Source organism: Gobio gobio, assembly GCF_949357685.1.
Source record: "Gobio gobio genome assembly, chromosome: 21".
NCBI lineage: Eukaryota > Metazoa > Chordata > Actinopteri > Cypriniformes > Gobionidae > Gobio > Gobio gobio.
The window spans coordinates 22,367,740-22,388,773 of record NC_137117.1 but is presented as its reverse complement, the minus strand read 5'-3'; the positions used below and the strand labels follow the sequence as shown (position 1 = coordinate 22,388,773).

Here is a 21,034-nt window from a genome sequence, read left to right as displayed (position 1 = left end):
AAAAAATAAAAAAAAAAAAAAAAAAATATATATATATATATATATATATATATATATATATATATATATATATATATATATATATATATATATATATATATATATACACTCACCAAAAGGATTATTAGGAACACCTGTTCAATTTCTCATTAGTGCAATTATCTAATCAACCAATCACATGTCAGTTGCTTCAATGCATTTAGGGGTGTGGTCCTGGTCAAGACAATCTCCTGAACTCCAAACTGAATGTCAGAATGGGAAAGAAAGGTGATTTAAGCAATTTTGAGAGTGGCATGGTTGTCGGTGCCAGACGGGCCGGTCTGAGTATTTCACAATCTGCTCAGTTACTGGGATTTTCATGCACAACCATTTCTAGGGTTTACAAAGAATGATTTGAAAAGGGAAAAACATCCCGTATACGGCAGTCCTGTGGGCGAAAATGCCTTGTTGATGCTAGAGGTCAGAGAAGAATGGGCCGACTGATTCAAGCTGATAGAAGAGCAACTTTGACTGAAATAACCACTTGTTACAACCGAGGTATGCAGCAAAGCATTTGTGAAGCCACAACACGCACAACATTGAGGCGGATGGGCTACAACAGCAGAAGACCACTCATCTCCACTACAAATAGGAAAAAGAGGCTACAATTTGCATGAGCTCACCAAAATTGGACAGTTGAAGACTGGTAAAATGTTGCCTGGTCTGATGAGTCTCGATTTCTGTTGAGACATTCAGATGGTAGAGTCAGAATTTGGCGTAAACAGAATGAGAACATGGATCCATCATGCCTTGTTACCACTGTGCAGGCTGGTGGTGGTGGTGTAATGGTGTGGGGGATGTTTTCTTGGCACACTTTAGGCCTCTTAGAGCCAATTGGGCATCGTTTAAATGCCACCGTTTAACTTAGCATTTTGTTTCTGACCATGTCCATCCCTTTATGACCACCATGTACCCATCCTCTGATGGCTACTTCTAGCAGGATAATGCACCATGTCACAAAGCTCGAATCATTTCAAATTGGTTTCTTGAACATGACAATGAGTTCACTGTACTAAAATGGCCCCCACAGTCACCAGATCTCAACCCAATAGAGCATCTTTGGAATGTGGTGGAACGGGAGCTTCGTGCCCTGGATGTGCATCCCACAAATCTCCATCAACTGCAAGATGCTATCCTATCAATATGGGCCAACATTTCTAAAGAATGCTTTAGGCACCTTGTTGAATCAATGCCACGTAGAATTAAGCCAGTTCTACTATATATATTATATAGTAATTAATTACCATTTTATTGCATGACATAAGTATTTGATACATCAGAAAAGCAGAACTTAATATTTGGTACAGAAACCTTTGTTTGCAATTACAGAGATCATATGTTTCCTGTAGTTCTTGACCAGGTTTGCACACACTGCAGCAGGGATTTTGGCCCACTCCTCCATACAGACCTTCTCCGGATCCTTCAGGTTGTGGGGCTGTCGCTGGGTAATACAGACTTTCAGCTCCCCCCAAAGATGTTCTGTTGGGTTCAGGTCTGGAGACTGGCTAGGCCACTCCAGGACCTTGAGATGCTTTATACAGAGCCACTCCTTAGTTGCCCTGGCTGTGTGTTTCGGTACCATCTTCAATGCTCTTACTGAGGGAAGGAGGTTGTTGGCCAAGATCTCGTGATACATGGCCCATCCATCCTCCTCTCAGTACGGTGCAGTCATCCTGTCCCCTTTGCAGAAAAGCATCCCCAAAGAATTATGTTTCCACCTCCATGCTTCACGGTTGGGATGGTGTTCTTGGGGTTGTACTCAACCTTCTTCTTCCTCCAAACACGACGAGTGGAGTTTAGACCAAAAAGCTCTATTTTTGTCTCACAGACCACATGGCCTTCTCCCATTCCTCTTCTGCATCATCCAGATGGTCATTGGCAAACTTCAGACGGGCCTGGACATGCGCTGGCTTGAGCAGGGGGACCTTGTGTGCGCTGCAGGATTTTAATCCATGACGGCATACTGTGTAACTAATGGTTTTCTTTGAGACTATGGTCCCAGCTCTCTTCAGGTCATTGACCAGGTCCTGCCATGTAGTTCTGGGCTGATCCCTCACCTTCCTCATGATCATTGATGCCCCACGAGGTGAGATCTTGCATGGTGCCCCAGACCGAGGGAGAGTGACCGTCATCTTGAACTTCTTCCATTTTCTAATAATTGCAGCAACAGATGTTGCCTTCTCGCCAAGCTGCTTGCCTATTGTCCTGTAGCCCATCCCAGCCTTGTGCAGGTCTACAATTTTATCACTGATGTCCTTACACAGCTCTCTGGTCTTGGCCATTGTGGAGAGGTTGGAGTCTGTTTGATTGAGTTTGTGGACAGGTGTCTTTTATACAGGTAACAAGTTCAAACAGGTGCAGTTAATACAGGTAATGAGTGGAGAACAGGAGGGCTTCTTAAAGAAAAACTAACAGGTCTGTGAGAGCCGGAATTCTAACTGGTTGGTAGGTGATCAAATACTTATGTCATGCAATAAAATGCAAATTAATTATTTAAAAATCATACAATGTGATTTTCTGGATTTTTGTAGATTCCGTCTCTCACAGTTGAAGTGTGCCTATGATAAAAAATTACAGACCTCTACATGCTTTGTAAGTAGGAAAACCTGCAAAATTGGCAGTGTATCAAATACATGTCTCCCCACTGTATATTTTATTTATAAAAGAAAACCAAGGGCCTTTAATAATAAGATTATTTTAATTTACAGTATTACCATAAATACAAACTAAATGAAAGAATACGAAACAGACAGGTTAACAAATAGATACATTCATGATCACCCGTCATTTCACATGTTTGTGTAGTCAATCACATCTGTCTGTCCTCATTTTCGTTTATGATTACTTTGTGCTTGTCATGTGCACTGGAGGCTTCTTGTTTATGACATGCTCCATAAGAGCATGTTCAGAGGTGTCCAGACTAATCTTGTACTTGGCCAAGATCTTCATAATAGGTCTCAGTTTCAACCACCATTGGCTCTTTGGAATACGGTGTCTGAGGGAAAGAGATAAGAGAGAACGTTTTTGATACTTTAATGAATTAGTGGGGTCACAAACTTCTGAATGATATGCATTTATTGGCACGTGATAATGGAAGTTTCTTACTCGAAATCGGTCTGCTCTTTCAATTCAGCCAGAGGCTGAAACACCAGTCCTCTCTTCCTCATGCCCAACACACACGCAGAGTCTGGGGTGTTAGCAAAGATTCGCCCTGTACAGACAGTCAAATCACAAATACATTTTTTATTTAAAGGGATAATGTACCGCCAGCCAGTCATTGTCACAAAATAATAGAATAAAAATTAATATTACTTTGTGACTGACTGAGTAACTGAAAATTATAACATGGGTACTCAAAATAAATATATACCTGGACATGAAATATTGATTTGAGTTTAAAAAATATTAGAATCTATATTATGTAATATTATTATTGTTTAAAATAACTGTTTTCATTGAATTTATAATACATGTTAATATTTAATTTATTCCTATGATGCAAAGCTGAATTTTCAGCATCATTACTCCAGTCTTCAGTCTCACATGATCCTTCAGAAATCATTCTAATATGCTGATTTTTTTGAGGAAACCATGAAGAATTTTTAGGATTCTTTGATGAAGAGAAAGTTCAAAAGAACAGCATTTATTTGAACATTATAAATGTTTTTACTGTCACTTTCGATCAATTTAATGCATTTCTCACCATGTCTATAGCAGTCTTTCAGCTTCTCAGTCAGCCAGAGAACAGACTTAGCACCCATCTTAGTAGCAAAGTTTCTGTCAAAAGGTGTCGGCGTGCCACCCTATAAAAAGAATGTATGTGAGACAAAACGCTGCTAATAAATGTGCATTCTAAATTCATATTAGAAATAAACAGGGCCTATTACATCTAACCTGTTGCATATGGCCGAGGACATTCTTTCGGCAGTCAAAAACACCCTTTCCCTCCTCTGAATACAGGCTGAAGATGAAATCGGTGGTGTAGTTGGAATTGCAGTTTTCATTTCTACAAGACATGTTCATTTAAAGGTGTTTATTTTAACAATTCGTGTTCTACTACATTTGCTGTAGAAACTGATGCATGCTAAAGATGCTGTTTTTAGTTATTCCGGTAACACTTTAGAATAATGGTCCGTCATTAATAGGTAACTATGCAGGAAGTAATGCAGGATTATTGAGTAGTACTACATTAACACTTCAGCTACTACAAGCTTAACTAATCAGTATGTAATATCGAAGTTAGGACTAAGATAGTTCCTTATTAGGTAATCAATCATTACTGAATAAGTAACTAAGACAAATGATAAAGAACTATTAATTAATCTACTAATCACTACATTAACGTGTCTGAGATGTGAGCAGTTGTCTTTTTTTTACTCTCAATGTGGTCATAAAATGCATCACCAATTACTCAAGTGTTACCTAGTCACTATGCAGGAACTACTATTGACCTGGGGCCGTATTCACAAAACATTTAATCTTGCCACTAAGAGTTCTCCTAAATAGCATTAAAAGTTCTTGGGTATTAAGAGTTTTCTGTTAAAACCTATTCACAAAGCTGCTGAGGCCAACATTTACTAAGGAATAGAGAGAAGTCTTGAAGGAAATGTATGTAAGATTGTGGCCAAAACTGGTACTGCAATCACTTTCAAATTACTGTAGAGCGGTGTATCCCCTCTCCCTCTCCCCCCTGACTCGAGGATGCCAGATAGGCTGTAGTATCCAGCAGGAACGTAGGCTGCTACAAGGAGCTTCCAATGGCAAGTGACGAGTCCTACAAAGCAAGTTTTTTTTTCATTGTCACAACGTTTTTCTGATTCATAACGAGGTCTTTTAGGTTTCGTAAAGTTTTATTTTTTATCCAAAAAGTTTGTAGCTGCAGCTGTGGTAACTAGAGCAGAGCTGGCAACCCAGATGCCGAAACACTACTGACTTTGTGATTAGTAGATAGGTGGAGGGTGGCGCTTGATGGTGCTGATGTTGATGTCAACATCAACATCAGTTGAGGGCTGCAACTTCACTTTTAAATGACAATATCCTGGCCGGACTACTGTTGTCAGTGATATAAGTGTTTGAAATTAACATGATTTCTTAATGTCTAGTGACATATCAGGTTGATTTTATGATTAATTGATATACATTTCTTACATACAGTTCCTTACTCAGCTAAGATTAAGGGCGGGGTTGACCTCGTTGCTATGGATGATGTCATCATGCTTACTAACTATGACCCCAGTGATTGGCTGATAGGGGAGGGGTCTCTTTCAGTGATAGAAATATTGTAGAACGAGGTCTCATGTTTCCATAAAATGTTAAAATAAAACTGTTGCCATATTCAAATAAAGGTTTTAAAAAAGGAATGTTGCCATATTCGAATAAAGATTTTAAAAAGTAGGCTAAGTGTCAAAAATTAAGTATATGCTCAGCTAATTGTCAGCCTCTTGAGAGAGATTGCAGAATTCAAGAGACACATGATGTTATATAAACAAAGTTTGGGAGGAGCACTATCTAATCAGCTCGAGAGAAGACAGTATACAGTATATACAGTATACACAGCCAACTTACCTGTCCTCGACAGTTTTCTGCATCCCTCCGCCACCTTGACACCTCACTCTCGGCCCAGCCGGGGAACTATCTCCTAAATATTACTTACTGATTAGTTAAGCTTGTAGTAGCTGAAGTGTTAATGTAGTGCTACTCATTAGTCCTGCATTACTTCCTGCATAGTTACCTATTAAAGGGCACCTATTATGCCCCTTTTTACAAGATGTCATATTGGTCTTGGGTGTCCCCAAAATGTGTCTGTGAAGTTTCAGCACAAAATACCCCACAGATAATTTATTATAACGTGTTGAAATTGTCATTTTGAGGTCTGTCTATAAAAAGCGCTGTTTTGGTGTGTACCGCTTTAAATGTAAATGAGCTGCATATCCCCGCCCCGTCTTTAGAAGAGGGCGTAGCATATACATCTCTCAACAATGGCGGATTGCATACAGGTCTCACAGGGCGGGTCTATGTTAAAATGGCAGTGTCAGTCAAACCTTGCGGGCGGGCCTTTGCAGTGTGATGTCACACTGCAGAGAATCTGAGAACAGCTTGTTCTGAAACACTGCTTATGATTTTTGGGGATTAAAAGAAAAATACTGTGTGGATTTTTATCGTTATAGGGTGGTTGTTTACACACTCTGTCAACACACATTTATGTTCAAACATCATGTAAAAGTGGATTTTGCATAATAGGTGTCCTTTAATGACGGACCATTATTCTAAAGCGTTATTCCTTTTTTGAAGTCTCACCTCAAAAGTAAAAACAGCATATGATGTTTAGGTATGTTTTGAAACATGGCAGCTGGTCATGAGCTGGTTTAAGCTGGTCCTAAGATGGTTCTAAGAACCTAGCTCCAGCTCAGGACCAGTTTATAACCAGTTTAGGACAAGCTCATGACCAACTAAGGGCCAGCATAAACCAGCTCAAACCAGCTGCCATGCTTCAAAACATACCTAACCAGCATTCTGTATTTTTCAACAGGGATATTACGAATACTGAGTGACAAACCTGAGAATTAGGCCTCTCTTAACAGTGGTCTTCATCTTCTGAACAAGATGTTCCACATTTGTCTGTAAACATGAATTGTTTTGAGTGATATCTTTAAGTCCATTGTCTTTGCTATTTGTTCTGAGTTGTTTGGTTTACCTCTAAGTCACGAATGCCAAATTTCTCTTCATATATATAAGCAGCATCAGCTCCTGCAGAGAGACCAGACATGGTGGCCAGGTAGCCGCAGTATCCTCCCATAGTCTCAATGATGAACACACGCCGCTTGGTTCCAGCTGCCGACTGCTTGATCCTGTCACAGGTCTACAGAGGCCTCATGTGAGGACAGTACAGAATAACCATATACTGGGGATGCACCAGGATTACAATTCTGGCTGATGCTAATAAGCATTTTCAAGTTCAATAACTGATACATTTTTGTTCAAATAAATTAAAAATAAAACTCTTAAGGCAAGACACCACAGGTGAATAGGGTGAAATTTGAACTAATAGATATCACCATACTTTTCCCAGTAGATTGATCACAGTACATTAAAACAATTGTTTTAAAAGTTCTCAAATGTTATGTTTAAATATGCAAATTAGTCATTATTTAATTAAATGTGCAATAGTTTTGCTTAAATGTCTAGAACTGAAATCTGAACATTGGATAAAGCCAGGTTAAAAATGTATTTTTTATCCCTCCAGAAAAGTCACCATGTTTTTAGGAATAAAATATTACAAATACATCAGGTGATTAGGTGAATGATAAATCCCAATAAAACTAAAATTTCTGGCTCAGTGCGTGAGAAAAAACTCATTTTGAGAAAACGACATTTAAAAGGTGCACTGTGTAAATTTTAGCGACATCTAGCAGTGAGGTTGCAAATTGCAACCACTCTCCGTTCACCCTTCACTTTCTAAGCACATAGAGAAGCTACGGTGGCCGACATCGGACAAAGATGTCGTCGTCTGAGAACAGTCTGAGACAGCAGAGAGTAGCTAGCACTCTGTAGAGCAGTTTGTCCATTTAGGGCTACTGTAGAAACATGGCGGCGCAAAATGGCAAGCGCAACTTCACTGTAAATGTCATTAAGGGCACAAATAGATAGTGTAATAAAATAAACACTTAATTGTGTATTTTGGGTGTTTTCTTTCCACTAAACACACAATTTATTGAAACAAAATAGCCCAAATTCTCAAAATTGATCAGTGCACAAAAAAACACCCCACAATGGTTTTGCCTGTTGTGTCTTGCCATAAAATATGTTATTTTAAATGCAAGTACTTTCAGGCATCCCAATATACATTATGTAAAATATATATTCATTTTGAGATTTGCTAAAGATTACATTGAAGTAAAAACAAAACATTAAAATAAATTGATAAATAAATACAAAACTAAATATATATATATAAAAAAATGAATTAATTAATTTAAGATATTGGCTGATAATCAGTATGGTACTGATATACTGTGCATCCCTAAAATGTAGACAGTGTGTGTGCTGTATCTCTAACCGTGGTGATGGTGTTAAGGGCGGTGTCGGCTCCGATGCTGAAGTCTGAGCCGGGCACATTGTTAGATACAGTAGCAGGAATGATCACCATGGGAATACACAGCTCTTCATACTTCTCTCTGCCTTGAACCATCTCTAGTCCACCCGAATATGCCTGAAAACGGGAATGTGAAGACAGCAGTTTTAAAGGGATAGTTCACCCAAAATTGAAAATTCTGTCATTAATTATTCACCCTCATGTCGTTCCAAACCCATAAGACTTTCGTTCATCTTCGGAACACAAATTATGATCTTTTTGATGACATCTTAGACTTTTCTGTCCCTCCTTTGACAGCTACGCAACTACCACATTGATGCTTTTTCTACCAAATTGCCAGAATAATAATCATGCGCTGTTTGTTAATTGGCCAGAGGAGAACTGGCACCCCGACTGAGCCTGGTTTCTCCCAAGGTTTATTTTTCTCCATTAGGACACCTGATGGAGTTTTGGTTTCCTTGCCACTGTCGCCTTTGGCTTGGCCAGTTGGGGACACTAAATTTTCAACTAAATATCCAAATAAATCTAATTAGTAAACTAAATTAACCATATAAACTAAATTACTGATCTGCCCACATTGTCACTGTATGATAGTTGAAATGAGCTGATGACATCACCGTTTTCTCCGTAGCGGCTGTACGGCCAAATAAAATTCTGTTGCATTATTTTCCTGTTTAACACTGTGAAGCTGCTATATAAATAAAGTTGACTTGACTTGACGCTTAAAAACGTTTGAATTTAGGCTTTTATTCACGTTCATCAACTGACACATCAGTTGTGGTAAAACGGAAGATCAAGCATGTTCGCTTGACGTGCGCGAACCAATGAGGTTCATTCTTTTGTGTTACGCAGCGCGTTTGAGCTTCCGCAAGAACCAATGAGGTTTGTTCTCGCGCGTCAAGCAGGTTCGGTTGAGCTTCTGTTTATGTTCACTGATCAATGTTTATAAGTGAATAAAAGCCTAAATTAAATCTGTTCAAGCGATCGAGTCTCTTCCAAACATTTGAACTAAACCGCTTAATTCATATGAATTAGTTTTACAAACAGAACTTTTTGAAGCGTCAAAGGTAGTTGCATAGACTGTCAATGGAGGGACAGAAAGCTCTCAGATTTCATCAAAAAGATCTTCACTTGTGTCTTTAAGATGAATGAAAGTCTTTAGAACGACATGAGGGAGAGTAATTAATGACAGAATTCTCATTTATGGGTGAACTAACATTTTAATGTGGCCTGGCCTGAACAAAATGTGGACAGGATAGGACATATCATTTCGTCACTTGCCTCAAAGCCCCCAATGATGATCAGAGCGTGAATATTGTACTTGGCAATATTCAAGCTGATCTCCTCCATGTACTTTCCAGGTAACACCCTGCATTAACAGAAAAATATTGAAACACTTTCAAGTATTGCAGAACTATAAATGATGTTGTGATCATCAGTACCTTTTGGTTCCCAAATCAGAGCCACCTTTGCCTGTCCAGTCTCCAACAGTGTTCCAAGTGATGGGTTCAATCTAAAGATTATGTAACACAGATGACAACAATGCAATGGCTTTCTAAGACCCTTACAATGGATTACAGGATTAAGAGCTACAACATAGCTGCAGGACCGTATTTTACAATATTACTGTTTCTACTGTATTTTTGGTCAATGAGGCAGCCATGGTCAAAATAAGAGACATATTTCAAAACCATTAAAAAACTTTGAAACGCTACTTGATTCGTTCATGTTGCTTACCTTTTCCTGAGCCAGACCTTCAAAGCCATCATGAACCGCTAGCATGTTGTGACCCTGGATGAGACCGATCCTGACGGCTGCACGTACAGCTGCATTCATGCCAGCGCTGGGAGCACCCACGTTTAAAATAGCCACATTAATGTTACCCTGACAAACAAAAAGGTGAACAAAAAAAAGACATGATAAAAATTTGAATAAAAGAGAAGAAATGAGAAAAAATTAAGGAATCTCCTCACCTTTGTCTCCGGGGGGCGCACATGAGCCAAGAGTTTATATGTGTTCCAGTTATTCTCAAAACTCCTGCACACAGTGCACAGACAGATCACTGAATACAATACAAGTTTACAATGCTATTAATAATAAAAATAAGAGAGAAAAAGTGACATTTCGAAACACACCTTCCCCTGAGTTTTATAGCATCTTCATATCGACCCTCTTTCATGGCAACAGTGACATCCTTGGTCTATATTTTGAAGTAGAGAATAGAGTAGAGAATTTTGAAGATCATGAAAAAATATCTATATATACTCTATATAGATGTGAGGTGCTTCATATATAGAACCCATCATGATCATTTTATGGATTTAGTTATATTGCAACAATTTTCGTTTTAATAAATTTTTAATTCTATTAACTTTTAATGAATTAAATAGTTTGTAAACATACTTTATCACTTGAAAGAAATTGAAATAACCTGTTGAACATGCAAACGTTTAAGACATTTTTGCATTTACAGACCCTTTTTGGCACAGAGCGTTAAAGAACACTAGGGTCATAGAACCGCATTGTACCCATTTTCTTTTCATTGTCTCTTTCTACATTTAAGCTTTTAAGATAGCGTATATCAAAAATGTATGTGTATACACACCACTTGCACACACTCCATCAGGGGGAGTCTGACAGCCTGGTTCCCAGAGAGACTGACTACACAGGCAGGAGTTTCTGGAGTGGCTTCTAGCAGAGCCATTACAGCCTCCACACCCATCCTACTGCCCTGATGTACAACAAACACACACATTTACACTCCTATGAAATAAAAAGGGCGGAATATCTAAAGGGAAAAGTGAGAAAATGTAGGGCTGGAACAGGCCTAAATTGAAGAGGGAGCGACTCACTAGCACTCTGTCAAAAGCTGAGGGGGTGCCACCTCTTTGCACGTGTCCAAGGATAGTGGCACGAGTATCAAAGCCCAGCCTCTTTGCCACCAGCTGAATGAAAACATAAACATAAAATCAAAGTGCACTTATTGACATCACTATGCTAATGCATCTCTTTCAAGAGCATAGGTAGTATAGTAAGTGAAGGGGTTAAGTTACATCTTTTAGCTGGTCACAGGTGATTGGGTTCCCTTCTTTATTGATCGCTCCTTCAGCCACAATTATCACATTTAGACGAGAACCTGCATTTCTGGTCTGTTTGAGGAGAGACAAAAATAGGAATTATTTTTTAATGCCCTATAGGCAAATACATTTTTGGTTAAATCAAGCAAACACAAACCTTACTACATTTGGTTAGATTTATGCTTAAAACATAAAAAAAAACACATTTTTCCAATAGTTAAAAATAATCTAATTAAATTTAAAATACTTCTTCTGAAAACATTATTTTTCAGTTTTGCTTTTCCAGTAAATTTACACTATACCGTTCAAAGGTTCAGGGTCATTTTCTTTTAAAGGTGCACTGTGTACATTTGAGGTTGTGAATTGCAACCGTCTACCGCTCACCCCTCCTTTTGGAAGCTCGTAGAGAAGCTACGGTGGCCAACACAGGGCAAAGATGTCGTCTAAGACAGCAGGGAGTAGCTAGCGCTCTGTAGAGAAGTTTGTCCGTTTAGGGTTACTGTAGAAACATGACCGTTTCACTGTAAGGGGACCCACGGTGTATGAAAGGTAATAAAAACATAACGATTCATTATGCAAGGTCTTTATACACCACCGAAAACATAGTTATGTGTATTATATTGCATTTCTGTCAATAGATCCTCATATATACTACACACTAGACTGGGTAAACCCTGATCTGCCGGTGATTTGATTTCGCCCTGCAGCTCAGTCTGGAAACCTGAACATTAATTTCTACTGCTTCTGTTACACTTTTGCAGGAACCAATCACAGACTGGCTTATCCACTTGGCACGCTATTTGCAGGTTTAACACAATGACGGATAGAGAAGCGATGGGTCGTTGCCCGTTGATCACGCCTCTTGTGGTCTGATTGGTTGAAGGACTATCCAATTGCGTACAGAGTCATTTGAATTATGCTCGTTTATCACGCCTCTTGTGCAGTAGAAAATACAGAGCACTCCCCAGACTGCCCAGACCAATGTTCAATCTTAAATTGAGCTTGGTCTGGTGATAGCCAGAGAAACTACACACTGCACCTTTAAAGAAATTAATAGTTTTATTCAGAAAGGATGCATTACATTGATCAAACATGACAGTAAAGAAAAAAAATCTATTTTAAATAAAAACTTTCTAGTCATCAAATAATAACTGTTTTTACAATTGAACACCAAATCTGCTTATTAGAAAGATTTCTGAAGGATCGTGTGACACTGATGATGCTGAAAATTCAGCTTTGACATCACAGGGATAAATTATATTTTAAATATTTTAAAATAGAAAATATTATTATTATTAATATTTCACAATATTACTGTTTTTATGATCAAATCAATGCAGCCTTGGTGAGCTTAATAGACTTTTTTAAAAAAAAATTAACAATCTTACCAATCCCAAACGGTTAAGTATTTCAAGAATGCTGAACTATGTGTCTTACAATTATATAATTTTCGTGTTTTTTGTGTGTTGTCTATTGTTTTGTACCTCGGTCAGTCTTCTGCACAAGTGCTCTTCCCACCCGTCATCTGGGGGCATCTCAGGGATAAACACCCAGTCAGCACCACATGCAAGAGCAGTAACCAGAGCTAGGTAACTGAAACACACACACACATAGATCTATTTAACAACTTGTGGAAAATGCAAGCTCTGTTTCAACTGATTTAATATGAGATTCCGGCATCTGAACCATTTGATCTGGGTGTTAGAGGGTCTGCTTTTGCTCTGGGTTTGGATCTTAGAGGGTCCAGTTCTGTTGCTCACATAAGCTCACTTCAGTATAAGCAAACACACATACACAAGCACACTCTTACCCACAGTGTCTTCCCATGACCTCAAGGATGAAAGCACGTTGGTGGCTGTGGGTGAGAGCAGAGGTCAAAATCACAATGTAGGAGCAAATGTCTAAACAAAATAACAGTGATTGCTGGTATTTGATCAATTACACATATCTGTGACCTTTGTGCGGTTGTGGTGATACTGTCCACCACCTCAATAATTCGATGTAGGGCAGAGTCTGTGCCGATTGTCATGTCCGTTCCACAGAAGTCATTGTCGATAGAGCCAACCATACCCACAATATTCAGATGAGATGAAGCCTTGGCCTCTTCCTTGGTGATCTTACCTGTGTGCAGATGGACAATTCAGTTTACACTACCGTCCAAAAGTTTGGCGTCAGTAGGGGTTTTTTTTATTATTTGAAAGAAAGAATGAAATGAAGCTAAATAAATGTTTTACTTTTATTCAGTAAGGGTGCATTGAATTGATCAAAAGGGACAGAGATTTATAATGTTACAAAAGATTTAAAATAAATGCTGTTCTTTTGAACTTTCTATTCATCAAAGAATTCTGAAAATACAATGTTTCACGGTTTTCACAAAAATATTGTTTTCAACTGATGATAATAATAAGAAATGTTTCAGCAGCAAATCAGCATATTAGAATGATTTCTGAAGGATCATGTGACACTGAAGACTGGAGTAATGATGCTGAAAATTCTGCTTTGATTTCAGAGGAATAAATTATAGTCATTTTAAATTGTAATGATATTTCTCAATATTATCAAATAAATGCAGCCTTGGTGAGCAAAAACATTAAAAAATCTTTTGAACAGTAGTGCATCTCTGATTTGGGTACTTATGGTAGTGTATATATGGGATAATGTACAGATTAATGCAAAATTAACCCTGACAGGGTGGGAAAAAATACTCAGAATGACCAGTCAGAATTAGGGATTCCAGCCTTAGGCCGTGTGTCCACCAAAGCGTTTTTATCCAGCTGAAAACGCTAGGCGCTCTGCTGAAAATGCCTTGCTGTGAGCGCATGAGAGCATTTTGGCAGCGCAGCAGGGTCTTTTTTTCTCAGTTGGGACACTTTGCTTTCTATGATACGGAATATGCGGAAGTGTAACCATTATCTCATTTCACAGATAGTTTTCTGTATTGTTTCTATATAAAAATGCAGATATAATGTGATTGGACGAAAGGGATTTTTTGGATAAAGTGATTGGACGGCTGGGTGAAAAGTGACAGTGATGAGCGCTGCGTTTTACTCAAAGTTGAACATTCTTCAACTCTCGGCAACCAGTAAAAAACATCTCATTACGCTCATGGCATTCTAAAAACGTCGCGCTCCCATTGAAAACAATGGGATACGCCAGCCAGCTGCGTGAAAAAATGCTTTGGTGGACACGCGTGGCCTTAAAGCCATGAAACAAATATACACACACTGTGAACCCTAACGCTCAAAATAATTAATTGGTTTGAGTAGAGCCGACTCAAATTAAACAAATTAGTCCAAACAAAATGAACATTTATGAGTATTTAGAACTTTCTCTTTTTTTGAGTTTTCAAATCTGATTCAAATTTATGTAATCTGAATTGTTTCATTGTTCATAGTTTTATGAACTTGTTTCTTTTCATTTAGACTAACTTAAATTTTTCCGAAACTGGGCTGGGATTTCTATTTCCCAGTATGCTTTGCCATGACACTCTAAAGGGACAGTAAATGCCAAAATTAAGTGTTATTTTATTTTTTTTGTGCAATATTAACGTTAAGTTGGAGATTTAGTAGTGTTTAATATTTTGTTATGCTAGTTTAGAAGAGTTTCTGTTATGTTGGGTTACCATCAGATATATGTTAAATTAATTATATTACTGTCCTCATTCAGCAAGTGCTATGATAATGCTAATGCTAGCAAAGCATTGTGTAACCAATTAGCAAGGTGGCATTTATTGAATTAGCAAGTTAAATCTAGTTTCCACTACTAAAAAAAATTTGATTACTTGATATTTTTAAGTTAAATGAATGAATTAGCTTACTCAAATATTTCAAGTTCAGAGGAATTAAAATGTATGATTACAAAATAAAAATCTGCAAGCTCTGCTTAAACTTACTTCAATTTCTTAACTTTAAAAATTTGAGGCAACTGATTTTTTTGAGTTTTTCCAACTTGTTCGGGTTTACAGTGCAGGCTATGTTTAATGTGTTTCAATAAATTGTTTCAATGGTACCTTCAGTACAGATCGTTCTTTACCTTTGCTGATTAGATCTTTCAGCAAGTCATTCCACTCTGTACGAAATATGTTGGCACCGGTCAAACTGCCATCGCCACCAATTACACAGAGGTTAGTGATGCCCAATCTGACGAGATTGTGGGCAGCCTTCAAACGCCCCTCCCTGGTCTGGAAATCCTTACAGCGGGCGCTGCCAATGACTGTACCACCCTTGAAACAGACAGAAAGAAAACAGACACTACATAAAGAACAGTGCACATGAAAGAAAAACTCATTCTGGATGTTGTCTTATCAACGGCAATGACCAACACCAGTGTCATCATTAATGAGTATATATTCTTTCAGCATAGTTTGTCTTTTATAACATGAGTAGTGTAAAACCCTAGTATAGGAATAGCATCTGAAAGTACAGGCTCACCAGCTGTAGCATCATGGACACACTCTCCCATGTAGCGGGACGGATGTTATCCCCTCCGTCAACCAATCCCTGATAGCCCTGCACACAGTGAACAGACATGACTTGTTAACCGATATGATAGGCACGGACACTTTTGTTTTTAGTCTTATAAAATACAACATACCTCATGGACAAAGTAGACTTTGGCTCCAGTGTAAAGACCAACCCTGACAGTGGCCCTCACGGCTGCATTCATCCCTGCAATAGACAAGAAAACCTCTGTGTGTTCTCATACCATAATCATATTTAACTGTAGTACGAGGGTGACCAAACGTCCTGTTTTCCCAGGACATGTCCTGTTTTCAAGTCCTGTCCTGGCCCTAATATAACAATTTTCTATCCATACAGAGGGGGCATACTTTAAATGTATTGACATTAATAAGGAATCTTTGTGTAAACTTCAAGTATTGCCGGGCCGAGTGTCCTGGTTTTCGGTAATCAAAATATGGTCACCCTAAACTGTAAAGATTCAAAAAGCTCCACAGAGCAAGTGGGAAAGTAAAGAGAGACACTTCACATGACATTTCATTCCACAGATTGTGAAATTATGCGAACAAGAGTGTCTGAGATAACTTAATTCTGTGAACTCCACACTATAGCTCAAGGTGTTTAGATCGTGTTGTGTACAAAAACGCCACTCGATGTCTCAAGTTTCAACAGTGAGCAGCTGTGGAAAAGCCTGCTACTCTCCATAACCTCATGTCATTTCAGAAGAAGGTCACTGGAGATAAATTTAGCCTTCAATTATGGAAATAGGTAGACGGGGTACAAGAGCTACAGGCTAAAGCTAAAGGCTACAAGAGCATTGACCTTAATGGACCAGACTTGAGCAAATCAAAAGACTACAGAAGATTTATTTTTGTTAATACAATTTGTGCTTTCTTTTCTGCTTCTGAACATGTATTCAACTAATTTAATTGTAAGTTAATTTATGTATTTTTGTGGTATTTTGTGTCTTCCAATTCAGTACAATTGTTGTTATATTGAACTCCTAGCCATAGATTATATATTTAGTATATAGGTTATTCTTTTTCAGTTTTTTGTTGTTGTGATAATGGAACTGGCTTTGAGCATAACAATAGTAAAATAAGACAAATGTAAAATATCGAAAATGTGTTTATAAAAAAATTAATAACTTTGCACCAAAAGTATTATGATCTAATTATCCATGCAGGATTTTTTTTTTTTTTACCACCCTCTTGGAAACCACCATAGGGACTAGCAAAAAATCTAAGAGGCGGATCATTACTTACCCTGGGCATCTCCACCTGACGTCAGTACAGCAATGGCCCGTCCAAGCCCCATTTTTGTCGGGTCCATCCCAGCTGTGTTTATGTTTGACATGGTTCAGGTATTCCAGAAATTAGTGGCAGAAGAAATTGTAAAAGGAGGCAAATGAAAGACGTGCTAGCGCCGTCTCTCAAAGCAAGGGGCTGCAGAAGGAAGGGTTTAATAGGACAGTGTTCCAGTGATTTGTGCCCACCCCCTGGATATCATTTCACAAACACAAACACCACAGTCACACACCCCCTGACTCAGCTAAATATAAAGTATCAACTTGAATTACACAGCAAAGGTTGCATACTTAATAAGTCAAAAAGCAATTATCAAGTTTGCCATGTCTCAATGCTATATAATGTTGTTTTATTTGAATATTTATTTAGAATACAACCCCATCTTCAGAAAAGTTGGGACATTTTGTAAAATGCAATAAAATCAAGAATGTGTTTCGTTAATTCTCTTTTTTTCCCATTAAATCTCCAATGTTTTCACTGACCAACAAAATTGTATTTTGTAAATATAAACTAATTTTGATTTTGATGGCTGCGACACACTCCAAAAAAGTTGGGACAGCGGCATGTATACAACTGTCACATAAAATTTCCTTTTAAAAACACTTTTTAATAATTTGGGAATAGAAGATACTAATTGTTGCAGTTTTGCAAGTGGAATTTTCCCCAATCTCGCCTGATATAAGCCGGGGCGCAGCTAAGGGGGGGAAAGTTAGGACGATTCTAAGGGCCCACACTCTTTTGGGGCCCCCAGAGATCAGTTTTATTAGTAGTAACAGTACTAGAGGAAATGTATTATAAATGTATAATCTACCAAAGAGTTGCAAATATAAAAAAATGATGGTGCATTTCCGGCAAAATCCAACAAAACGCTCCACTCAAGAACCGCTCACACTCACCGATAAAACTACGTTCACTTAAATCCCACTCCGACATGAAAATTCTCTGTGCTATAATTGTTGCAGCCATTAAGGTATTTATTTTTATATTTATGTTTAAATATTATAATGTTGTTTTTTATGTTGTCTATGTTGTCAATCTGTCGATCTATGTCGATTATGAAAAGTGAACAGCATGAGATAGGATACATCATAAGATGAATGGAGTTGATCAGACATGATTGTGACCACTTCATTAAGTTTTGTTTTGTATAAATTTTATCTTAATTTTAATCAATGTTTCATCAGCCAATCGGGGCATTCTGGGTTGAGCGAGCGGAGCTTAATTGGTCAGTATTATTAAATTGCAGACAAAGATTTTGGATAGTTGGTGTGGTAGAGGGTCCAACATCAAATTCTTTCATAGGGCCCAAAATTGCTAGCGGCGCCCCTGGATATAAGACATCTGCTCAACGGTCCGTGGTTGTCGTTGTCTGATTCTCCTTTTCATGATGGGCCATACATTTTCAGTAGGAGAAAGATCTGGACTGCAGGCAGTCGAACACAACCACTCTATGGTGTAGAGCAGTGTTTCTCAACTGGTGGGTCAAAAAGCCAAAAGTCGGTCGCGGAGGGCCTGAGAAAAATGTGTTGTCCCGATTCAGTATCTGCGGTTAGATGATATATTGTCAGGCTATATGTCAGTGTCATTATTCTAACGTTATTTTCGTAGCTTGTTACAAAACGACTTGCGCACTCTTCAAAATGCGGCTTCACGCGCTGTATATCTCTTCATATATAAAGCGTAAGAGAAACTATGTTGTCGATTAGTAAGTCATGAAATAAAAGTAAAGTACCAAATATAGCTGCAAGCAGCCATTAATGGGGCCAAGCGCAACAAAAGCAAACAAGCTAGCAGCAGACCAACTGAAAAAATGAGTGAAGACATTTGAAGCAAAAATGTTAAAACCCCACATTAAAACATTGAGTTGTATAGAGCCATTGTCATGTTTTGTTCTATTATAGCGCCACCAAGTGGCACAATCCTACAATTTTTTTAATGTGTCCTCGGAGCCCATGCATGTCTGTGTCAATTTTGGTGAAAATATCTCGTTTTGTTTTGGAGTTTTCATTTATATTCATTTATATTTTCATTTATATGAAAAAAACACATGAAAAATGACTGACACCTGACTTCGATTGAATTTTACACCCCCTTACTATCAATATTTTGACATTTGTGCATTAACATTTGTCTATTGATCTATGTTTCCGAACTTCTGATGCTGGTTTCGTCTCGATCGGACTAGCGGTTTCGAAGATATCAGCTAATGTTTTTAAAAGGCTAAATTACAATGCTGCACAAACCATATGCCGAAACCTAGCAAGTCTGGTATCGTTGGACTCGGCGAGGATTCAGGAGACAAAAAAAGTTACTCCCATGACAAGAAGAAGAAGAAGAAGAAGAAGAAGACTAACGGTTTCAATAGGTCAATAGGTTCGGTGCTTGGTCCCTAATAAATCACTGATACGTCTAGGGATGAAACGGTATGGAAATTTAACATCACGATTATAGTGACCCAAATTATCACGGTTATCAATATTATCACGGTTTTGTTCAAATGAGATGAAAGTATTCAAAAAGAACAGATGCACACACTTAAAACATTTCAGCAAGTTTTATATTTGAAATTCAACAAACAACAAATAACTAAAGCAGCTCTATGCACTTTTTTAAGCTAGATTCTGTGGGATTTCCTTCCTTAATGGCCGTCGTTAATAGCAACGCATAATGCATAAATAATAATAATTTGTCGTAAATATAATCTCTAATATTATCTCTGTAAATATATTCTCAGGCAATTTTTCGCATCAGTGTTCAGCAATGATGCATTTAAATCTAGCATGTTTTGTGTTAGAGGCCAAACAGTATCCTAGTGAAATAATGCATATCCATATTTCCATATGATTTGACAGTTTATTTTATTAAATATCAAAATATGTGCATCATACCTGACACCTAAATTATCACTTTACAGTCTGTTTTATGACTGTCATTCTTTTCAAATGCTTTTAAAGTTTGAAACGTGTATAACGTTAACAATGTTGTGTGTAACTTTAGAGACGGTCCCTAAATTCACCAGCGTTGTGCCAGTCATATCAGATGCGCTGTGGTTCTGCTGTGTTTTTTAAAACTATTTTCGCTGCTGAAATAGAACAAAAACAGTCGATCACTGTATGATGAGTGAATCTCCTGCATACATCGCACGTTTACCTCTGCTCTGAGTGTAACGTCAGATTACAGCAAGAGAGAGAGAGCGGCGCGAACATAACTCCGGCTAAACTGAACGCCTCTGATTATGAGACATTGCATTCATAAACTCAATATAAACACGTGTGAGTGGTTATAATGCGCAACGCGATTATAACAGACGGCTTTTGAGAAGACTATAATAAGTTCAACAGCCAGAGTGACTAGTGTGCAGCCGAAATAACGTTACACCCGCAAATGGCGGTTGTTAATGTCAAGCCCTGATTATTATCGCTTAAAATGTCACCTCACTAGTCTTGTCTGAATTTGTTCGTTCGCTTCACGTTATAATTTGCCAGACGTAGTTTTGGTATTGAGGTCAAAGTCCACTTGCCTTGCGTTCGTAGTTCTGTTTCATTCCTCCTGACCGCCAGAGGCGGTGCTAAGCACTAGTGGATAATCGCTGCGCCAGCTCGATAGGCCGAGAAAATTATAACAACAAAGTCACGTCATGACGCAGACCGAGACGCGAAGATATAATCCCCAGCAGCTCGGTGCCCAGCCTCTTTCGCTTTCTCGCTTATGATAGGTCATTGTTTCGCGCTGTCCTGTACAGTTTACCTGAGTTGCGAGGATTCGCCCTCCTAAACTGTGACAGCACGCTCAACGCTATCTTCGGGACGGATATCTCGGATTCCATTTCTACGTGAGTGCATACTATTATATTTTATTGTTGTGTCGGCGATACCCTGTGCTTCACGGTACTACTGGTGGCTGGTTTCGACCGCGCTTGGGTAGCGTTTTCACCGCAAACCTATATATTATTATTTTATATTTTACTATCTTGGACTTTATAATCTTCCGGTTCTATCCGAAGATTTGAGGGACGTCTGACCTCCGGAGTGGGTGTTATTACAGTTCTGAGTGCCTACGGTG

At 38.3% G+C, this 21,034-nt stretch overlaps 1 protein-coding gene across 2 annotated transcripts; it reads right to left on the bottom strand.

The window, feature by feature from the left end:
- Nucleotides 1-1,243: 1,243 nt before the first annotated feature.
- pfkma (phosphofructokinase, muscle a) lies at nt 1,244-17,169 on the bottom strand. 2 transcript variants are annotated; one of them, XM_079802826.1, is made up of 22 exons: nt 16,931-17,169; nt 15,802-15,875; nt 15,639-15,716; nt 15,241-15,430; nt 13,164-13,329; nt 13,019-13,063; nt 12,693-12,801; nt 11,185-11,280; nt 10,984-11,076; nt 10,737-10,862; nt 10,267-10,331; nt 10,105-10,168; nt 9,869-10,015; nt 9,574-9,644; nt 9,413-9,500; nt 8,096-8,248; nt 6,734-6,898; nt 6,596-6,657; nt 3,934-4,045; nt 3,743-3,842; nt 3,145-3,250; nt 1,244-3,034 (listed from the first exon to the last, which is right to left on the bottom strand). In XM_079802826.1, the coding sequence occupies exons 1-22, from the start codon at nt 17,019-17,021 to the stop codon at nt 2,881-2,883; spliced, it is 2,355 nt and encodes a 784-aa protein (XP_079658952.1). In that variant the 5' UTR covers nt 17,022-17,169; the 3' UTR covers nt 1,244-2,880. The 2 variants fall into 2 exon arrangements, with proteins under 2 accessions (XP_079658952.1, XP_079658953.1); XM_079802827.1 differs by having other exon boundaries at nt 1,246-3,034; nt 3,934-4,000; nt 16,931-17,104.
- Nucleotides 17,170-21,034: the final 3,865 nt, after the last annotated feature.

Coding starts and splice junctions, on each gene's coding strand:
- pfkma (XM_079802826.1), bottom strand. CDS start 17,021: ATGTCAAACATAAACACAGCTGGGATGGACCCGACAAAAATGGGGCTT. Junction 15,431..15,638: donor TGTCCATGATGCTACAGCTG/GTGAGCCTGTAC, acceptor GTCTGTTTCAAG/GGTGGTACAGTCATTGGCAG. Junction 10,169..10,266: donor GCTATAAAACTCAGGGGAAG/GTGTGTTTCGAA, acceptor CACTGTGTGCAG/GAGTTTTGAGAATAACTGGA.